At 42.2% G+C, this 22171-nt stretch overlaps 2 protein-coding genes across 3 annotated transcripts in view; one reads left to right on the forward strand and one right to left on the reverse strand.

Annotated features, from left to right (window-relative positions):
• Window positions 1-5875, reverse strand: part of GADL1 (GAD like acidic amino acid decarboxylase 1) — a 246357-nt gene extending 240482 nt beyond the window's left edge. For both annotated transcript variants that reach the window (XM_085226413.1, XM_085226412.1), the window contains exon 1: window positions 5277-5875. The gene's annotated coding sequence lies outside the window, so the exon portion shown is untranslated. The remainder of the gene's footprint in view (window positions 1-5276) is intronic.
• A 154-nt stretch (window positions 5876-6029) lies between these two features.
• The window catches only part of STT3B (STT3 oligosaccharyltransferase complex catalytic subunit B), a 50221-nt gene continuing 34079 nt past the window's right edge, over window positions 6030-22171 (forward strand). The window contains exon 1 of the mRNA XM_010712893.3: window positions 6030-6497. Within this exon, the coding sequence (XP_010711195.2) occupies window positions 6259-6497 (239 nt within the window). The 5' untranslated portion in view covers window positions 6030-6258. The remainder of the gene's footprint in view (window positions 6498-22171) is intronic.

Here is a 22171-nt window from a genome sequence, read left to right on the forward strand (position 1 = left end):
AATTCTTTTGCAATCCTGATGCAGTTATTAATGCAGCAGTTAACTAGAAGAATATCTACAAGCAGTGTAGAAAATAGAAAGGAAGATAATGACTAGTCTCAAATGCTAACAACAGAAAAGCAATAGAAACAATCCATTGTAAAATAACTTCTTTCCTCAAGGCTAGGCACATTTAGACTACAAACCCAATTATGGAAATATACTGCACAATACTTACAGAGAAATTTTCAGGCATGGGGAATTCTTTGCTGATACTGTGCTACATAATCTTTCCTCCCTTTTTTTTTTTTCCCCTGCTGAAGTACTAATGCGCTGAAAACAATACATTTAACACAGTCAAATTTTCCAACCTAAAATAAATTTCACAAATTTATTGGCCAAAATAAAATCAGAAGAGTTAAACTTAGATGAAATACAGTAGCAGTTTACAGACAAAATGCAAATACCTCCTTCCTCTTCCCCTACATTCAATTCCAATCAGCAATAGTGTGGTACGTTCTGGGAAGGGAGGCAAGGAAGAAAAATACTACTAAAGGGTGGTCAAAATCCTACAGGCAAAAATAGGCTTCAAGTGACGACATAAATAAAACCTTCTTTCTTTCCTTTCCTTTCCTCTTTTCTTTGCTATGTTTCCACACATCTTATTCTGATGCTGTAATATGCAGCTGGCGTAACAGCTAAAAGCAGAATGCCTCTTTCCTGTATTCTGCCCTTGTCCTCACTTCAATATAGTGAGGAAATTCACATTAACGACAACTAAGCAGTCCCAGATCCCATACATTTAAAATGGACATAACTCTCACTGCATTCCCCAGGGGCTAGCTTTTCTCTCCAGCTGGGTCCCTGAGCAGTTCTGCTGTTCCAACATGATATATTAATGAGATCCAGTATCTACAATTTCTGGGGACTTAGAATTTACATGCTAAGCATCACCATTCTACTGTCTGACAAGGCCACTCAGGATATCCCTGGAGAAAATGGCTTTTTTTTTTTTTTTTCCAACACTTCTCAACCGAAAGCAACATATTACTTCTTTGTAGAAAGGATAAAATGAACATTTTGCAAAAACATTTTGTTGCAGCATTTGCCAAGAACAACCAAGATCTGGTGAAGCGTGCATGCAAATGCTAGAAATAACAAAACAACACTTCGGAAAGGTTCTTCAGAAGTCCACTGGTTTTCTATTGTGCAGCACTTGCATGCAGGTAAGAATATAAACATAAAAAATACTGCATGTGGTTTTCATGAGTTTTGGGGGGGGTTTTGCCAATTGTTTTGTTTGTCTTCTTCTAAAATAAATAAAAATAATAATAATAATAAAAAAAGCCCAAAATGTTGCTTCAGTTATTCTAAGAAGGGCTGGGGATTTTGCAGAGCTGGTAGCAGCCTGCCAGGAGGAAAAGTCCCATTTCTCCCTGAAGAAGTAAAGACAAGGTTGATACAACAGGTATTGGCACCAGAGTATGCCAGGGGCTGCCTAGGGAGAGAAAGGATGCATTGAGTCTTGCCATTCCTCTTCATGATTCCTGAGAAGTCTGTGCAAACTGCAGCAACCTTTATCACTGTGCAGGTCAGAAGAAAGGGACACTACGGAGGGAAATTAAAGACAGGAGAGCAGAGAAAGAACAGCAACTTGTGTCTGAATTCTTGGAAAGGGGGAAATCACAGCAGAACACTGTCAGAAATAAGTCAAGCCAGTTTCTACTGTTATTACCGAATTAACTGCTAGGTTAAGGCCTTGTCTAAACACAACAGTTGTGCCAGTTTAATTCAAATCAATTAAAAAACTCATTAACACAGGTGCAAAGCTCTTTGCAGACAATCTTGTGCCAGTTTATAACTAGCTAAAGTGATTTGCATGTGTTCACAAAAGGTCGCACCTGCTTCAATAAACTGATTTTTAAAATTATTTTAATTTCATGACATTTTATCTAATGCAGAGACTAATATATAGCTATTTTTAAATGCATTAAAGTTCAGGTTCTCAAGGATAATTATTATGCAACGGTATTGTGTTTTCCTTCATTTAAACCCTACCATACATTTTTAAACAACGACTGTCCAGGGATTTCAGTGATGTGCTCAGTGGAATCAGGCATCTTCCAGCATGCTGAGTGATGCTCTGCTCTACATTTCAGGAAGTATTATTTCATTAGCTTATAAAGCCATCTTCAAAATCTTAACACTAAACTTACTAACTTGCTCATCCAAAGGACCAAAAAGTTGCAAGGACTGTTTAAGATTTGCTTATTACCTTAAACCTGCTATCTATGGCTTTCTAAACTAAGCCACCTACTTCTGTTAATGAACACTGCAGAACTGTTGCCAATAAAGTTTGGCAAAAGGCATGAATTGTGCCCTCCAACCACGAGTTTGTATTTCTGATTAATAATTTATTACATGGATGTGTTTGGTTTCTTCTGTCTTAATTCTGTCTGACGTCCTTACAACAGCAGGATGCATGTCAGTGACACGTGGTAGCCGTGTTGAGGGATGAGGAGCTCTCATATGATACTTTCCGGTACACAGATCTACAACTTTCAAGATGCTTCAGTTTGTACGGTTGTAACACAACCTCCACACTTGGCATTACCCTCCTAACAGTTCCATTATTGAGGAAGCTTGAAAAATAAATGAGATTCCACCATCCCTCCCTCCCCCCCCCAACCCCCCACTCTTTAGGCATTTGGATATTATTTTACATGCTTAGAATAGGGAACTGATTTTCTGTATGCAAAATGGTTCATAATCAACATGCAAAGTCAACACCTCAACCATTAATTTGGACACTTTCATGGTTATTTTGTTTTCAAAGAAAACGCCACCAGACACAGTGGAACAAGTTAAACCAAATTACCCTAAAACAAAGAAAAAAGAACACAAGAATAAGGGAGAGGGAAAAAAAAAAAGATAGAGAATAATAGAATGGCTTAGGTTGGAATGGACTTTAAAGCCCACCCAGTTCCAACCTCCTGCCATGGGCAGGGCTGCCACCCACCAGCTCAGGCTGCCCAGGACCCCAACCAAACTGGCCTTGAGTGCTCCAGGGATGGGGCACCACAGCTGCTCTGGGCAGCCTGTTCCCTCTGAGTAAAGAATTTCTTCCTGATCTCTAATCTAAACTTCCCCTCTTTTAATTTAAAGACATTCCCTCTTGTCCTGTCACTATTACACTGTGTAAAAAGTTGATCCTCCTCCCGCTTATAAGCTCCCTTCAAATACTGAAAGGCTGCAATGAGGTCTCCCCACAGCCTTCTCTTCACCAGGCTGAACAGCCCCAGCTCCCTCAGCCTTTCTTCATAGGAGGGGTCCTCCAGCCCTCTGGTCATCTTTTCAGACCTCCTCTGGATCTGCTCCAATAGCTCCATCATGTCACAGGGCAACGGGGAAGGACAAATTTCAAGCAGGGGTGGAATGCAGTTATTCAGTAGACATGCTTTGCATCTCCTCCAAAAAAGTGTTTTCCATTTTAGTTATGGCAGCATAGTGTCAAAACCATCCAGCTGTATGACTACGAGTTTTCATTTGAGTGCAACTCTTTAATCAGATGTACTATAACACTACTAAACCTTATTTCACACAAAATTTTGACAATGTATTTATAGAAACATTAATAAAAGCTTGTACTAGAACTGTGCTTTTGCTACCACTAAATTTTGTTACCCACACTCTCATGTACAGACTTTTGAACAGTTTGAAAATGAATAGGCAACAATACTGTTTGTTACCAAGGACAAAGAAACACTTTACCATTAGTCAGCATTCAAATAAATCAAGTTCTGTCTGAGCTTGTCTACGCTCAAAAAAATTGTCAGTATAGTCAAAATGATATAAGCTCCCTGCTGGAAGTTAAAAGTTATAGCAATGAAATTTAAAGTGAATGCCATGTAACTTCATCCATACCACATTCCACAATGATTTTTAAATAAAGCAGATTCTTAATCAAGGAAAGTTAACACTGATGATAAATTCTGCACAAAAAGTTCTGGTATGCAATTTTTTTTCAGTGCATCATCAGTCAATTTTGCCTTCTTAGTACCCAGACTCTTGGGTGCAGGGGAAGAAAAGACAAAGGTATTCTACATACAGCACCACGTAGAGTTGCTGCCCTACTGCATCATTAACCTCGAATTGCTGTTACCAAAGACAGGATCCAACTGTGAGACTGGAAATACCACAAGTCATTTCAGAACAGCAGACCAGGGCTGAGCCTGTCGTACAATCAGTCAATGCATTTGAGAAAACAAAGGATAGCTGCAAATTTCTAGCCACCTTTGCTCCTCGTTCATGACCCAATTAAGGAAAAAAAAATCTTTCACTCGAAATGCCAATTGGGCAGCTCATTAAAAACCCTCACAGACGACGCTAGTAAAGGGGCAAATGTCTAACTTAATTTCTCTTGAATGTATTATTGACCTATTTTAACTAGAGTAGAAAAGAACAATGTATTAAGAAAAAAATACAACATGTACAGCTTTTTAAGAGCCAGATTCAGCAAAATTGAACCTCATAATTTTATGGAAGTTTTCTTAAACCTCATACGAGGACTGCCCCAAAAGTAATGCCTCCTGTTTTATGATGTTTATGATGTTGGCTCACAATGTCAGAGGCAGATGTTGGTGGGATGGCAGTAGAGGTTGAACCTTCCCACCAATATTCCATTCCATGTTGTTGTCATGTGACAGATGGCAGCAGAGGGGCAGCCTGACAGAACGGCGTCTGACATGGAAGTCAGGAGTGACAAGGAGCAACATTACGAGGTCCAAGCAGTGGATGTGGGCACAGCGAGGCAGTGGGTGTTATTTTAGCAGTGCTGACAGTGGATGATGGTGCAGATTTTCACAAGTGCAATGTTTAGGCTCCTTGTTCATTGCTGGTGAAAGTACACAGCTAATGGAGGTGATCGTGTTGAAAAATAACGTTTTGGAGCTGAGAAGTTGCTCTATCACATAGTGTTACTGAGCCCTTTGTATCTGCTGCAGCTCCCATGGAGATAAACAGGAGGCTTTACTTTTGGAGCAACCTACATCTCACAACAGGCACACAACTGCCTCGCAGCAGCCCTGCCTTCAAACCAGGTGAGTAAGTCACAGCTGGGCACGAATAAGGGCTGAGGGAAGGGTACCAGCACGGCGGTTTCAATCCGCAGCCCGGGGCCAGCCTCTTCCGCAGCTCCCTCTCCTACCTGCCCTGGCACGGCGGTAATTAAACAGCTGAAACAAATGGCTCAGAGGAACGCGAGCCCCGAGGAGGAGCATCACAGTGGAAGCTCGTACCTCGAAAGCCAAGCAGAAGCACTCGGGGACGGCCGAACAGCCCTTAGCGCTACCCTAGGGCTCCCTCAGAGGAGGGCGACGAGCCCCAGGGGCTCTCTGGGGAAAGCCGCACCACACAGCCAGTAGCGGGGACAGTGCCCCAGCACCCCGCAGGGGCCGTCACGGCCGCACAAGCAGCGGCAACCGCAGCTCCCCTCACACCACACGCGCGCCGCGAACTGCGGCTCCCGGCAGCCCCCGCGACGAGGCCGCACGGGACGCCAGGAGCCGCATCGGCCCACGCGCGCTGCAGCGCCGCCGCCGCCGGCGACACTCCTCTCCCGCTTTGACCCGCGCGGCGCCGCGCCGCTCCCATTGGATCACAGTGCCGCCACTCAGCACCCTCCCTTTCCTGACCCGCCAATGCCCGGCGACGAGAGTCGTCTCCCCTCCGCGCGCGCTGCCACGCCTTCCCCTTCGTCACTCCGATTGGCCGCCGGGCCTCGCCCCGCCTCTTTTAAATACCTGTCGCTCCGTGACAGGCCGTCACCGAGTTCCGGTTATCAGGACGACCGTGGCGATTGGCCAGTCCCTCCTCCCGGTCCCCGCCTTCTCCCGCAGCCCCGCCCCACCCCCGTGGCTCCTCCCGCGCCGGAGGGCGGCAATGTCAAACCGCCCGCGAGTCGCCGGACGCCAGCTCGCGCGCGACCGCCCCCTGAGCTCACGCGCACGCGCGAGCCCTTAGCACCGCTCCGGCGGCGGCCGCGCGCCCTCCGCCCCTCCCCGCTCCCTCGTCACCGCCCGCCCCTGGGCTGCCGAGGGCGGCGGCGGGAGGCAGAGCTCTGCTAGGCGAGGCGGTAGCGGCGGGCGGCCCGCGAGGAGCGCGGCGGCAGCGGGCTGGCTCTGCCCCTTCCCTCCCTCCCCCCGCCCTTCCCTTCCCCCGCCCCTCCCTCCTCCCCGCGCGCGCCGGGCGGAGCGGCTGCGAGGGAGCCCCGGGCGCAACATGGCGGAGCACTCGGCCCCCGACAGCAAGCACAAGCCCGGCGCCGCCGCCAACTCCGTGGCGCCGCTCAACAGCCGCGGCGGGCCGGGGGGCGGCCTGTCGGGGGGCCTGTCGCAGCCGGCGGGCTGGCAGTCGCTGCTCTCCTTCACCATCCTCTTCCTGGCCTGGCTGGCCGGCTTCAGCTCGCGCCTCTTCGCCGTCATCCGCTTCGAGAGCATCATCCACGAGTTCGACCCCTGGTGAGCGCCCACGGGGGAGGAGCGGGCGCCGCCGAGCGGGCGCCGGTCCCGGCAGCGCCGCCCCGTCCGGCCGCGGCGGCGGCTGGAGGCAGGGAGGGAAAGAAGGAGGGAGGGAGCGGGGCGTCGTGCGCGGGGCTCCGTCCTTCCCCGGCTCGGTCGGGGCTCCGTGGCAGTGACAGCGCCGTGCGAGGACGTGCCCGCGTCCCGACCGCGCTTATCCGCAACTTTGCGTTAGGCGCGGAGCGGCGCGGCGGGAGGCTGGGGATAACGAGCGCCGTCTTTTCCATCCGACGTCCCGTCTCGCAGGGCTGCTGCCACGCGAAGGAGGGAGGTGCTTTGTTTTGAAATCCGCGTTAAGATCATCGAAACCTTAAATTGTTGCTGCAACTACACCCCTTCTGCAAAGCGTGCGCTCCGCTGTGGCGGTCCAAAAGCACAACTTCCTCTTTTCTGTGTGTGTGTGTGGTGGTTTTTTTTCCCCCTCCCTGTCTCTCATGTAATCCATTCAGAAATCGTGGCACAGAACAGGCGGAGGGAACAAGGAATCGCTTTGTTTTTAAGCGTTGCACGAAGCAATCCGTGCTTTGTGATCTGAAAGCCAAATGTCTGCAGAGCGCCAAGCAGTCGCCCAAAATTTAAGTGCTGTTTCTGCAAACGCAGAAGGGAGGAATGCAAACTCTTAATTAATAAAGTTAACAGCGGGGAGCACGGCTACATGCAGCTGCAGCTAGCATATAACCCCCAGGGTCACGTCCTGGGGAGTGGTTTTTAAGGCTCTTCTGATCTAAATCTAAGCAAAAAAATCAGTGGTGGAGGAAACTTGATACAAATGACGTCTTTGCACAACTTTATCTGGTTTCTGTAATCAGAAGGCTCATCCTTGGATGAATGGAAATTGCACAGCAATGGGTTGTGTAACTCGCCACTAAGCCTTGAAGGACATTAAGAACGTGCCAGGAGAGCTCAGTTTGTGGCCCCGGTGATGGCTGTGAAGATAACCTGCAGTGTGACGGGATGCACAGTCATCTTCCTGCGCGTGCAAATAGGGCACCGCTGCTGTGCTGTTGCATGGAGCTCTGCTCGTGGGGAGCTGCAAAGTTGACAGAACTCAGTGGTTTCAGTGCAGGTCTGTGGGAAGCAGAGAATTGTCTAGAGCCATGCCAGTCAGTGTCATGTTGCTGCACGCCAGGAACAGCGGAGGCAAATGCACTTAAGTTAATTAGTAGGAAAGAGAACCTAAAATGGTAGAAACTGGGGGAAAAGAAGTGTGTTCTCTATTGCAGCAGTGATGTCGATGGAGAAAGCGAACAGCGATCTTCCCAAATACTGCCAAGTAGTGAGGAATGAGTGTTTTTTTCACAGTTATAAGGGTCTTATAAACCTGAATCTGATGTGGGAAAAGCGCTTATGAAAAGAGATTAGCAGTGCCCTATTTTTATTTTTTTAACCACTTCTTTAGCAGATTGTACAGGTGAACAGCTTCCGTTTCCCTTTAGGCATCAGTGAAACAGTTCCATGTTGTTTTCCATTCCTTTGGCTTTTTCTGTCAAGCCTGTGTAGGGTGTACGCATCTGTTCTCTGTTATTTGTTTTGTGATGAGAGAAAGCTGTGGCCTGTGTGGTAAAATCAGGAGCATTAAGCGAATCTGTTAATCTTTGGAATGGAAAACATTGCCACTGAGGTGTAGGAAGCTTTCTCCTATACTTAGGAAATCCCTTTTCCCCTGTGCACATAAGAAACATAGGGAATCTAGGGTGGAAGCAAAGGGAGGCTTGCTTTGGGTTATCAGCAAGTTAATTGGATCAAATACTCTGTTATCTCTAGCATCTGCTTCCAGATAGGTTTCTGCTGGTAAGGTGAGGGTTTTATTGGAGGGGCTGGGGTGCTCTGTACAACTTGCTTCCAAGCTTTTCTTCAGGTGTCACTTCTTCCAGAAATGGCCCAAATGTATAGACAGGCCAGTGCAGTACAGAGGGCAGTATTTGCTTTTGATCTCCGTTACAATACAGCACTCGTTTGAGGGAAAACAAGCTGGCATTTTGTTGTCACCATGCTGCCCTACAAACTTGTGGCCTGATTATCATTACTGGGATTACTGTTTTCTTTCACGCTGAATACCTCTTTCAAATAGTATTGCCACTCTATTTCCCATGCTTTGTTTACTTCCCATGCTTCAGCTGGTCCAGAGACTGTGAAAAACATGTGTAATTTTTGTCAGCTCCTGGGTTGGGAGCTGATGTGTGGAGTCAGTCAGCACTGACTGGAAGCTATTCTTGGCTATTGGCAAAGCCTTCAGCACTTCTGAATTTTGTTATCAGACCAAGAACTTGAAACTTGGGCAGTGGTTCCAGTATGCACTAGGGTAGACAGGTTTTCTGCCTAAAATTTAGTTCATGGGTTGGTTAGTCTGGCAGCTGGGTGAACCAAGAGCATCATTTTTGTGCTACGCACTTCTGAGTGTGCAGTGAGGTGTGTTCATGAAAGTACAGCTGCGCTTAACCCAGCTGTCCAGCTTCTTCCTTCCTCTTTTCAGGTGTTGCCTTAAGTGCCACCATGGCTGCCCAACCAAGGCAACCAGACTTACAGAATAGCAGAACGGGGACTGCTTTACCCCTTACCTGCTGCTTTGCATCCAGTGTGCAACCCCAACCTGCTGCTACGCTATGTCACGTAGCCGCTCACATCACACGTACTCACAGTAACCTCTATAAGCTGAGCGTGTACACATATGAGGCAGATAAGTCTACCAATACGGTTGCATCCTGCCACACACTGGTACTGCTACTGACTAAAGCAGGAGCAACCTGTGGTGCATCGGTAGTCTTCAGTGAGTGCTATCAAAACAGCGCCATTCGTTCTGTTTGCACAGCTCTCACAGCTGTCACATGTGAGAAACGTATCTGAATCATTAATCATATCCCATGGCATTAAGTCAAACTTTTGTCTTTCCTGAGAATTTTAACAGCTTTCTAAACACTAGACTTGGAAACTCAGTTACCATAGGACTAAAAGAGCTGGCTGAAACAGGAACGCGGAAACTCTTGTGCCTGAGCACGAGACGTCTTCACACGTGCCGTGCAGCACCAGCGTGATCTTGTCAGCCAGGTTTGCCTCCTGTTTCCAGGCATGTTGTGTCCTACCAGCTCTGGTGCTGAACAGCATTGCTGCAAGCTTGTGCGCATCTTTACCTCTTCCAACCTGGCACCACTGTTCAGTTCAAACCACCCTCTGTCATTGCGACAGCTGTTGTATCATACTTCACATAATTGTGCTATGGGGAAGTGTGGTTTGTATACACAATAAAAGTCTACTTTCTCATCACTGATATCATCAGCTGCTGTTAGTGGACTGTGGTGATTGGCAATAAACTGGCAAAAATAAGAGTAAGGCCAGTGTGATGGCATTTCAGAGGTAGGCAGGTTGAGGGAAATTAGGATTTTACCTTGAGCACAGACAGATGTTTCCCTTGGCTCAAGCACTGTACACTTGATGGATTCTTGAGCAGTTAGGAACTTTATATTAATGGAAACATAAATTAACACATTTAACTAAAATATGAAATCTTCATTAAAATCCAGAGTGTGACTCAAGTAAACATGGAAGTGTATAGAGTTGATCAAACACTGAAGTTTGTGTTAATGTATTGATTTTGTTGGGAGAGAGCAAGGCTATAGGTTTGCATTGTAGTTTGCTGATCTGATGGTTGCTTTTTGGAGTAGAAGTTCTCCTGTCACCTACAGTGCAGTCCTGCTTTTTCCTTTGTGCATATTGTAAAGCACTCATGGTGAGTTGATTCAGTGAGGAAAATTGTCAAAATAGTGTAGCATTTTAGTTCTCCAAACCTGCCCACAATCAATTTTTATATTGCATTTTAGTCTCTTTATTTTTTATTTATTCATGAGCGTGAGGAGAGAATGCAAATAGCAACTGATTTTACAGGATAAAATCAGGTTGGGATAAAGGTGCGTACATGTAGAAACAGCATGTTAAGAGTGGAGCAACAAGAGTGATGAGAGAAAGGTAGGTAGCAGTGAATGATGGAACCTTAAACAAGTGTTCATAAGGGGGAAAAATTAGCTATGGAGAATGACGATGTGTTTATAAAGTAGATAATCTCAGTTAACATATCGCCGTGTCTGTAAGCTATGAGTGGATGTGGCCTACCCAGGTAATTCATCTGCCCATTGCTCACCTGCTGGTGGCTCTTCTTGATGGGCAACCGGACAGCAAGTCACACAGTAAATGTGTTGGTCTTGAGTGGTGGCAGGCACCATCATTTCCAAACTGCTGCCATTCTGGACGCTCTCACCCCATCCTGTAATCTTACGGGAGGTGAGCAAGTGATTGCAGATCTGTTTAGGAAGCATCTCCCACCCACTTTAACATTCTTTTCCCAACCACCTCCTCTTGTTTATAATCTTTGACAACTTCCAGACGTTGGGAAAACATTTGGTTCCAATTCAGTGTGAATTATTGGATTGATATATCGGATTGATTCTGAGATGCTGGAAAATGTCAAGAAATTAATGTTAAAAACTTATTATATTTTCTTCATTCACAAGCCTTTAGATTCTACAAAATGAGAAATATTCTGTTTCCATTTGATAGGAATATATTTCAAAATCCTGTCAGCAAAGGAGGGCCGTTGGATTTTAGCACTTTCTAGATTGAGTAAGTCTACTTACTCAATGACCAGGGACTTGAACAGCCTTTCCATGTATAGATACTTGGCCATTTGGAAGCAATCTTCTCAAGAAGGTTGATATGGTACCAAGACAAGAAGATGTGAAATTGAGTGTATTGGACTTTTCTGTTGCTTAGGAAATTGCAGAAAATTGTAAGTATTAGAAATTTAATGGAAGGAGTACAGTCTGACGAAGACACGTTGGGCAAAGTTGCAAGTATAACAGAGAGACTCTGAGTGGGAAGGCTCAAAGTTTACCAGGCTGTAGGCCAAAGAAGCTAAAAGCAGTTCCCCTTGTGGTTTTGAAGTGTCTGCCATTCATGTAGCTCTGTTCCATTTCTCCTATCGTTTTCTATCACATTTACTGTTGGTATTGTTTCTTTCTTCACTAGCCCAACTTTTAATAGGGTAGAAAGCTTCATATGCTTGCAATAATGGGGTTATGGATGAGAAGGTAAGAGGAACAGCACTGATAAAATGCAGAGGGAGTGTGCGGAGAGACTGTCCTTACAGCATCTCCTGGAAAACATGGGAGATGAGACAGTGCTTGCACAGTGCCCACCCTTCTATTGATCTGTGGAATGAAACTTGAAAAGCAAAATGTATCAGTTTTGTAGGCTGGCTTAAACTGAACCAATGAGTTTAGCTTTTAATAGTGTGATTTTTTTAAAATAGTCTTCAAAAATGCTTTAGCTAGTCAAGTGTTATTGAGTGACTGCTATGATGAAAATCCTTAAATGGACTTCTCTTAGCAGGCATTCTAGTACTTGAGCAGCTTAATATGTTCTGTTTTTTAAACGGAAAGTTGATTTCATTACAGAAGGTCAAGGGTGGCTTTTAAAGGTTTTCTTTTGCTTCCTATCATAATTCTAGCAGCCCCTGGTTTTGGCAAAAAGTAATCTTAACTCTCATGTTTTAAATCTGACTCAGGTTGAATTTGAGGTGTGGATTTGTGGGGGCAGGTTCAGACAACAAAGTTAGCAGGAAAATTTGAAATCCCATAGGTACTCAAAAATAGGCTGGGGGTAGATGTGTTTGAATGTCTTTGCTGTTCCACAAGCATCTCTCCCAAAGCAGACAGGTTCTTTCCCATTTAATGGATGTCTGTGGATGTGCTGCAGAAAGTTTCCTGCTTAATTCTTGAAAATTCTGTTCTTGCAAGCACTTTGAGGTACATTTACACTGACATTTAGCGCCAGTCCGGAGGGCTTCCTTTTACTTAGCAGGGTTGGCAAAGCTGCTGCTTTTGCAATCTGTACTCTGTAGCAGGGCATGCACGGATTTTTTTATTACTATTGTAAAGTCCTTTAGCGAAACTTCTAGCCATCAGATTTACCACGTGCTTGGAGAACAAAGTGAACTTGGGACAAGTAAGAAGTGGGACTGTTATTGTAGTCTTTCTGTGTTCCATATCTGCAGTGTGTCCAACAGACTCATTTTCAGCCACACAGCTGAGCAGAGCTTATGATTTTTATCTGAACTGTTGCTGGGAATCAAGCTGAGACGTTTTTAATGTTAGTAGCTGATAGGTCTGGGTTTGAGAAGTACCACTACATGGATCCTAACATTACACCACACCTTACAGAAGCTGAAACGGCTGAAGGAATTAATTTATGGCCGTGGATACAAACAGAACAGTTCAGCTTCCTTATTTCTCTTATGTCAGTGTTCTCTTGGTAAAAGCTCCTTTGGCATATGGAAAATTGAGTTCTTCCTACACTTCAGAATTCCTGCTATTAAGTGAGGCAACATCCCTGTGCTTTAGCAGAAGAAATGGTCTCTCTTCATCAAGAAGTAACTGGGTACTTGCGGATGAGAGCTTCATAGAGCAGAAAGTGGCATTTAAAGTGTATATTTGGTGTGGAGACCCAAGTTCAGTGTTGGATCTTATTTTTTAAAGAGCTTGTCTAATAGAAATGACTAGAATATGGGAACTGCGATGAGAATTATTCCTGGATGTTATTCTTACCACATTCTACAGCATTTTATTTACAGCATTTATTTAGTTTGTTAGTTAAAGAGCTTTTCAGAGTTGTGTTCAGCTCATAATCCATGGAGATAGAATTGCAATACACCTTTGCAATAATGTTCCTCACTGGAAAACCAACACACAAAACCCTCAGGAAACAGTATTGCCACTGGGGATTTGAGTTTGGTTGTGGATTTTTGGTGGCATTCTTAATACTATGTAAAGCAGCAATTCTGTTATTTGCATTTGTTCAGAAAAGTGGCTCACTGAATGCATCTCATTCATGGGTACTATCTGTCCTGTTTGAATGGTAAATTAATTCTGAAGAAAGGAAAAATAGCATGTCATTATGTCATTTCAAACTGTTCTAGCATAGGTGGCTGGGCAATCTACTTTATGTGACTTTTTTTAGTCTTCGCTCAATTGCCAATGCTTTTTATTTATTTATTTGTTTTTGCAATTATTATTCTATAAATTGTAGCTCCCTTCTTCTTTAGCTCCAAGAAATATGTTGTTTTGTTGTCTTTGTTGTTTCCGTTTTTATTCAGTCTTCACAATAAAGGCATATTTGAAGGAAAAAGGAATGAGAAGGACCTGCTTGATTACAGAGTTGATTAGAAAGACCACATTTTGGCCTGAATGCTTGCCTGCTACAAGCAGAGGATTTGCAAATACAGCAGTGCACATTGCTGAGGCAGAAGCAAAACAACAGAACAAGCCAACTTGTCCTAAATACCTTTCTGCATGTCTTCTGCACCAGCTCTTATTTTTGTCTCTTGCGTGTCTTGAATGTCTTTCCTTCTTATTCTAAATTTACCACAAACTCATTGGAAAGTTCAGCTGAATAACTTGGAATTTTGTAAATATTGTTTCAAGTGCTTATCTGGGAAAAGACAGTTTCATTTTCACAACTGTAACATTTCAAGTTTATCATTTGGCTATTAAAGGCCTTCCAAAGTGCCTTTAGTTTTTTCACTGGCAGTGGATAAAATGCCTTAAAGTTGCAATTCTTCTCATTTAGAAAGTCAGTGAAACAAAATTGGAGCTTTGGCTTTATATTGATGTTAACAGTGGAAGTAAATGGGTATCTCTTTGGCTTGCTTTACTGTAGAATAAAGATCATTAAAGCCAATGCAATGTTTGAATTTTCTAAAAAGCTGTGTAATGCTACAGTACTCTATTTTATCTTACACAGGTAACTAGAATAATTTATCCAACCTCAAATGTCTGAAGTAATATTTGAAAAAAGCTGTTGCATATGTCTCACAATTTATTCTGCACTGTAGCAGTTTTAATCTTTCATTTGCCAAGTAGAAAATAGATTTTGACACTAAATAGATAAGTTAAATATTTGTGACAGTGTCTTAATTTGTGATGTCTCAGGTCAGTGTCCTTCTTCTGCTGGTAACGACAAATGTAAATGTTCTGCTATGGCTAAACATGTTTAGGAGCCAAAGAACCTGTAGTTCTTTAATCTTGTAATGCACTGCTTCTTTACCCACATTCCTTGCATCTTCCTAAAGGAAAGCCTGATTTTTATTGCGAGTGGTTTGGATGACCCTATCAGTGTCTAAGTAGGTGGAGTTCCTGAAGTTGCCATCATCTATTGGATATTTCTTGGGATAATTTTCTAGCATGCTAATAAAGCAACTGACAGGAATCTGATAAGTGCAGGTGTCAGGGAATGCGGCTGGATGTAGGAAGAGGGAAACTCCCCTTTCCAGTGGCAGTGAGCTGCTGTATTGTCACGTCTGCTATCCTCATTTGGCCGCAGGTATCCATGAGTTCCCTAACCAACAAGCAGTTTACTGAGGGGCGAGCACATCAATAGTTCTGCTAAAGCTCTTTGACTGTGCTGTTTTAATGTTCCACCAGAAATAAGGTTGAATGGTTACATGGGATGCTGGACACCTAGATCTGAGCCCCTTTTCTGAATTAGCAAGGCTAACTCTAGGCACTCTGTCTTCTAATTTAAATGCACATTTGTGGAAAGTTGAGAGAGCATCCTGTCTGGTGGGGATTGAAGTGTGGAAAGGCCTGGAACAGGCCAACTTAATTCATCTCTGGAGAGTGAGTAAAGAGAAGATTTAGTATTATGTGACCTCAGAACCATCTCCTGAGAATTTCCTGACAACTTTCACATATCCACTGCCATATACTCTTTTCTTCCCTGCCTGAACTGCAGCTGATCCTCTTGCTTTAGTATCCCCCCTTACCCTATTCTGTTTCATGTGCAACCAGTTGTTCATTCTACCTTAACCCAGTTTACAAGGCAGCGAGGGAGAAGGGCAAGACACAGCACCTCGAGTCAGGGCCTGCCACTTAATAAAGTGACACTAGAAGTTAAACCCAAATCTTTTACTGTTCAGTAATATAGGACAGAAGGGATATTACCAGCAAGTAGTACATTACTGCAGCCAGCCTGACAAGGAGGTGATGTGTTTTGGAACATGCTTCTGGGCATATGATGGAAAGATGGGTACAGTCTGAATATTTCTGTGACAGCATTTGTGCTAGAAAGGCATCACAGCTTCAAAGAGTGTCTATAATTTTAAGCCTCTATAATTTTAAGCCTCTCTCATTTTAAAACTATTGCCCCACATCCATTTCTTCTACTTGCTTTTAAGGACACCTTTTAGGTCACATTTTAAACAAGAATTGGATTTGGCTGGTTATCTAAAGCAAAAAAGGAGCACAGGCGAGTAAGTTGATAGTTACAATATAGTGAAACAAAAGAATACTAGAAATCAGTTGTGTAATGAGACACAAACATGCAACTTTAATTTCACATTGTACGTAGCAGGAATTTAATATTAATTATAAATACTCTCTTAACTGCTAAGCACTGTAGTCACTGTGGTACACTTAATCTGTAATGCTTCTGTGAGGTTACCTAATAAAAAGCAAATCATGTTTTATTATCATACTTCTGTGATTCTTGTGCATAGTCTGTAAAGAAATAGTGGTAACTGTTAGGTGCAGTTGTTAACATGTTGAATAAAATTCAGTGAAAACTTGCATTTTTGTTTTGATTTAGATTTACTGGAAACAGTATGAAAGATATAAAATAGATGTAGGGGAGAAGTAATTTTAAATTCTTCTTGCCATACTTCTGACAATAAATCTGACAGTGAATATGGATCAGGAATGCAAAGTACAGTTTGAAAGATAAATTCCTATCTGTCTATTTCAGGGAAGGATAAAGACCACTTTCTATCATCTGCTTTCTTGGTCTTTGCTTATCTTATTGGTAACCTCCTGTTTCCACACTGATTTCCTTCAGCATGGGAATGTCTGTGTAGCTACTCTGCAAACAGCTGCAATGGTTTCTGCCCTCATCTAGAGGCTGCCATCCTTTGTGCTGGTCTGTGTTAATGGATTATGGAGTGCTTCTAATCTGCTTCAGGAAAAAAAATCAGGTGAAATAGTTTAAATCATCTTTAGAGCAGTATGCTTTTAGCTGTGATTCAAGCTAATTATCTGATTTGGGCACTGGAGCAGATTAAGAGCACTTCTGCATGACTTTTAACTAGCAAAGCTCAGTTGAAGGATAACTGCCACAGTTAAATTTGGGTGTGTAATTAGTACAAGCCATTCTAGAGTTGTGCATTGCCTTTTTACCCTTCTTTGCTCATTTGCAGTTTGGACTACGTTCATGCTTTTTTCCTTTCAGCTTGTTCAATTGGGGCATAATTAAATTTATCTCTAGGTTTCTCCAGATTGTGGACATACAGTTGAATTTGGTCTGCAGGTAGCTATATCTATCTGCCTAATGCAACATTTGTTTACTGATGTCAAGTCACTGAAATATGTTGAATTTAAGCAGACATGCATGTGTGTGTGTATGTGTGTGTATGCATATGTATGCATGTATGTGTAGAGTTAAATAAAATTAGGTCTCTTACTCTGACCTCAGTCACTGGACTGAAGTTGCTCAAGGTAGTTAGATAGTCTGTTAGATAGTCTGGTTCTGCTCTGATGCTTTCTTTGTCTTATTCACTCTAAAATAAGAGTTTTTATTTTTGCAGTATCCATTGCAGCAGAAGTCAGTAAGACAATATTGCAACAGATGGAGCTGAATAGGTGTGCTATGAAAGGTCCAGCTTGAACTAAACTGAATTTGAACTACTACCAGAAAGGACAGCTGAAAAAAAGCTTAGACAGGGAATTCAGGTAACTGAGAATTGATTGCAGTGGGAGGAATGCAGATGTATTAAAAATGTACTAAAGAGTAAATTTTTAGGGAATAGTACATGGGTTGAAACGCCACCTTATTTTAACTTGCTAAACTCAGCTAGGTTGCTGGTGTGCAACCGTAACACCTCAGATTATTTCATTTTTTGGGGAGTTGACAAAGTGTATTGGCACAACTGCTACAAGGAAGTTAAAGTAACCTTGGAGGCTGAGCCTTTCTAAGAGTCTTGTTTACTTCTAAACTTATCTTGAATTTTATAGAGTAGAAAGAATCTGCCAGGTCACCTTGGATCCAGCCTGGCTTCCCCTATTTTCATTTAGGGGAAAGCAATCATGAAGTTAGTTCAACTACTCTTTGATTTAGGTACTTCTATAATCAATGAATATAAAGATGTTATAATTATGAAATAAACAAGAGAGTTAAGCTAAGCAGATTATAATAACAAAAAGAAAATAGAAAGCTTACCCATATCCTGGGCTTGGTTATGAAGCTCCCACAGAGTGGATCTCCAGAAGAGATCCTTCCCCACTGGCAGTCAGCCCTTAAATGGGCTGAGCAGAGGTGCAGCCAGGCTCCACCCCTTCCGGCAGCACAGGAGAATTGCCTTCACCTGTGCTCCTGTGGCTCAGTGCTCACCTCAGGTGATCAATCAGAGGTTCAGGCCGTGATTCAGCAGTTCCCTTACACTACTACTTCCATAACTGCCACTGTGTTGTAGTGCACAGATTATTATGTAATAAAGATTAAGACTGTGAGAGATACTCTCAAACAGTTAAAATATTCTTAAAGTACCCATCCTTTATTTTATTCTGCAAATCAAACTATTACAGAAATTAGCCTTCTTTTCTGAGTATGTATTAGATTTCACTGCAAAGGAGCATCACTTCAGTAAGTCCACTACATCTGTTTAGATGTGAAATGTTGCTTTGTTCTGTACTAGAAGACCATGAAGACTGCCCTGTGAACTAGCTATCTTCTCTGTTCCCAGTTATTCTTAGTGAAATAGTCCTGTTCAGTGCATTGATTTCTTATGTCACATTTCTCAAGGAAAGAATATTTTATTTCTCAGTTTATTATTTAGCTATTTGCCTTTTGAATTCCTTTCTGCCACCCAGATCCTCATGTACCACCCTCTAATCTGGAAGCTCCTAAATTTAAGCAGCCTTTGTCATATTAAAAGCCTGCTTCATCTGGAAGAACCATCCTTAAACATGTTCTTGAATTTGGTGCAAAGCTTTCAGAGCTGCATGATGCAAGGCTAATGCACTACAAAGTAACCCAGTACTGCTCAGGGGGAAAATAAACAAAAACATAACTCTAGTGCCTTTCTGGTTTTGAGAGCTAGTGTTGTATTGAGCAGAGAAGTGAAGCCTCTTAAGCAGGTGTTACTGTCAGAACGAACATCACCATCAGTATTGATATCAGTCATAGCATGCTATCTGCAGTGAGGTGTTTGTCCAGTAGAGAAGAAGAAACATTCAAATGTGCCCTGCAGTAATTTTGAATGATTCTGTTTAAATAATCATCAAAACCTATGGGAATTCTGACAGTCTGAGGAAGAAATGGAATCATCACTTTCTTATTAGGTTTAACATTTTTGAAATGTTATGAAAGGCTTCTCAAGCAAAGTATAACTTCTTGTGTTAAAACTAACTCTTTGCTTAATAATTTGCCTTTAGACATGGAATAATTCAAAAGCAAGACAGAAAAAAAAGGTCATAAAAAAGCTTTGTAGGCATCAGAGGAAGCATCTGAAACTGTAGACAGGCATCCACCCGCTACAGTGATGATGGGATGCATATTGTGGTTTCATATGCAGTATATTATGTGAAAAGTATAAGGAGTGGTCATGGAATGCTTTAAAAAGCTTGCAGTTATTTAGCAAAAATATTGAAGATGTCCTGGGCTCCCTGAAAGCAGTAGGATGTACGTTCCCTTTAGCATTTTGTATCATCAAGCTACCAACAGCATGCAATTCCTGATGTTAGCACTTGCTAAGCGTGCTGTGTTATTGCAGGCTGTCAGAATACCAAGAAGTTGCTGCAGGAGTACTATAATCTTTTTCAAACACTTTGGAAAAGTTCTGATATTCCTAATGGTCATTTTTTAATGATTATTCTATACACATTCTGGTATTCAGGATTTGCATTGAGCATGGTTGAATGGTGCACCTGAAAAATACTTGCTGTCCTGATGATGCTGTCTGGTTTTGTTTCTGCTTAGGCTGTTTGCTGTTCCTCCCCACTAGGGATTAGGCTAATGATACTACAAAGAGGAGGAGCTAAGTTGCTAAGCTGCATTCCAGCAACAGGAAAAAAGACGAATAACTTCTTCCTTAATATTTTCTGAACTTACATGGCCACATCACTGCAGAACTTCATCCTGCCATTTCATTGCATCAGTAAATCAAACATGAGAGTTGTAAGCAACGACTTGCAGTATTTCTCTTTTCAAATGGCTCTATTTGCAACAAAAACTGCAGAGATCAGTTATGTCTATCTAAATGTAGGGTACTCTGGAGAACTTTCTCCACATACTTGGTATTAGGTGAGGCTTATCTCAGAATACAAAGAATAATTACATATTCATATCTTTTGAGATAAAATCATAAAGACTTAAACATTAAAAAAAAAATCCTACTTAAACCCCACAGAAAGGATGAAATTATGACATTAACAAACCCTACTTCAGTCAAAGCTATTACTTCTACTTTCTGGCAGACTTAGCTTAATAATTAGCATTTTCAATCAACTTCAGTAATAACTATGTGAACCTGTACTACGTCTTCAGTGACAGACCAGCTAAGTTAACATGTTCATGACTCCTGGGTGTTTGTGTTCCTGTGAGGTGCAGATATTCCAGTTGAGTGTGCAAAGTGATAACAAAACTGTGGCAGGAGAGCAAAGAAACTATCAGAAAAAAAAGGTTTGTGATCACATAAGCACTTGATTATACGTGAACGTTGCAAATGGGGGCAGCTTGTGGAATGTGTCTTATATTTATATTAAATTTAAGACCTAATAAAACCACTCAGCTGACAATCATCTGTAAGCTGCAAAGGAAGGAACATGGGGGTTTTTCTGAAATGAAATTGCCTGGCTGCTCTTCCATTTTGCAGAATTTTGTCTGCCTTGGCTCAGGTGAACTGAGGACCACCCACAATCTGTCTGATTCTTGCTCTTGAACATCTCAGTGTATATTTTCTCAGTTCTTAATGTGAAGTCTGTAACACCTTGCTTTTGGCAGGAGGAGAGGCTCTTTAGCTATCATGAATGTTTGCCAGTAGGTATTTCTGGTACAAAATTCTGATTGATTAGTTGAAACTGGCTTAAATGGCCATGTACACTCTCCCAGAGATATAAACTCAGCATAAGTAAGCATTTTTTTGATGAGAAATAATACTGCTGTGTAGTGCATTGAATCATTACATGATTGATTAAAGTACTGTACTTCCATTAAAACAAAAAAAACTATGGAAAATTTATTGTGCTAATTCTCAATTTGAAGATAAGACTTTCATCATGATGTGGTATAATATATAGGCAAGCAGGTGTTTTAAAATTTGATACTGAATAGTGTGTATGTTTTTTTCACTTCAGTGGAAGTTACTGAACTTTCTCATTAGTTTTTTTCCATGCAAGTGTTGCACTGAATAAATTCTTCCTTTAGATGCAAAGCATATGTCAGATTTGGAGTCAGTCTTTTCAAGAATCTAGATTTGTGGTCTCTAATTAGATGCTGTATTGCAGAATTGGTTCCACATTTGCATTAAAATCTAACTTCTAGAATTGCTTAGATAACTTGCAATGTTCACAGTTTGTATCATGTCATTTTTCTGAGTATGCAGATGTGAAAATTTTGTGCACCTGCAGCTGAAGACTTTTAGTGCATAGAAGCCTTTATAAATGCTGGCTTAGAGTAATTTCAACACATTCTTCTGATAAGGAGATAACACATTCTCTAATGACTATAAATGCCAGATAAAATACCTAGATGGTGGGACACCATAGCATGAAGTTGGTAGCGTTTTTGGCAGCAGCATTCCTGCAAGAAGCAGTGCTGATCTTAGCCTCTGTTGTAACGGGAGGATCAACTGAGTTTCACCACTGTCAGTGTAATTTGCCTTAAATGTTTTTAAGATCTGGATGAAGCAACTACACTGCTGCCGCACATGCTCTCATCTCCTGTGTATTCTCCTTAAATAGCACTTTTGTCAAAGAAGTACTCAACTTAGGAATGTCAAAGCTGAAGATGTCTCTTCATAAATATAGCAGTAATTGTTGCTGTGATGTGCTGCAGAGTTCCATAGCTCCTGGATATAGCGAGTCATCGCTGTGAATAGGACTAACTAATCATCTTACAGCATTACTTTGTTTCATTAAGGAAGCAGTTCACAGAGTAGAATAAAAATCAAGCTCAAGTATGAACAGTTAGTTAAGATTTGGTATTAGCAGTACATAATATGTAAATGAAAATTCTCACAGGCTTTGTATTGCAAGCTGCTTAGTTAAGTTTTCAAGTTAATTTTGCTACTACTAGAAACGCTGCCTCCGCTCAGTTATTTTGCTGTTGCTGCTTTTGCTCAGCTGCAAGCTGAAATTAAAATATGCTTTGAAAATGAGAACCATGCTTCTTAACAATTCTTTAGGCATCTGCTGTACTTATTATAATATAGATTTCTCCGGTATAGGTATTCACTCTACCTATCATAATATAGATATCTTCAATAGTTGCCAGAAAACCACCAGGAATATCACTAGAAATTAACAGTACCACGCACAGAGCATCATCTCAGTGAAGCTGAAGTGCTCCCCAAAAGGTCCAAA

The sequence above is a fragment of the Meleagris gallopavo genome, chromosome 6 (assembly GCF_905368555.1).
Source record: "Meleagris gallopavo chromosome 6, MGAL_WU_HG_1.1, whole genome shotgun sequence".
NCBI classification, from domain to species: Eukaryota; Metazoa; Chordata; class Aves; order Galliformes; family Phasianidae; genus Meleagris; species Meleagris gallopavo.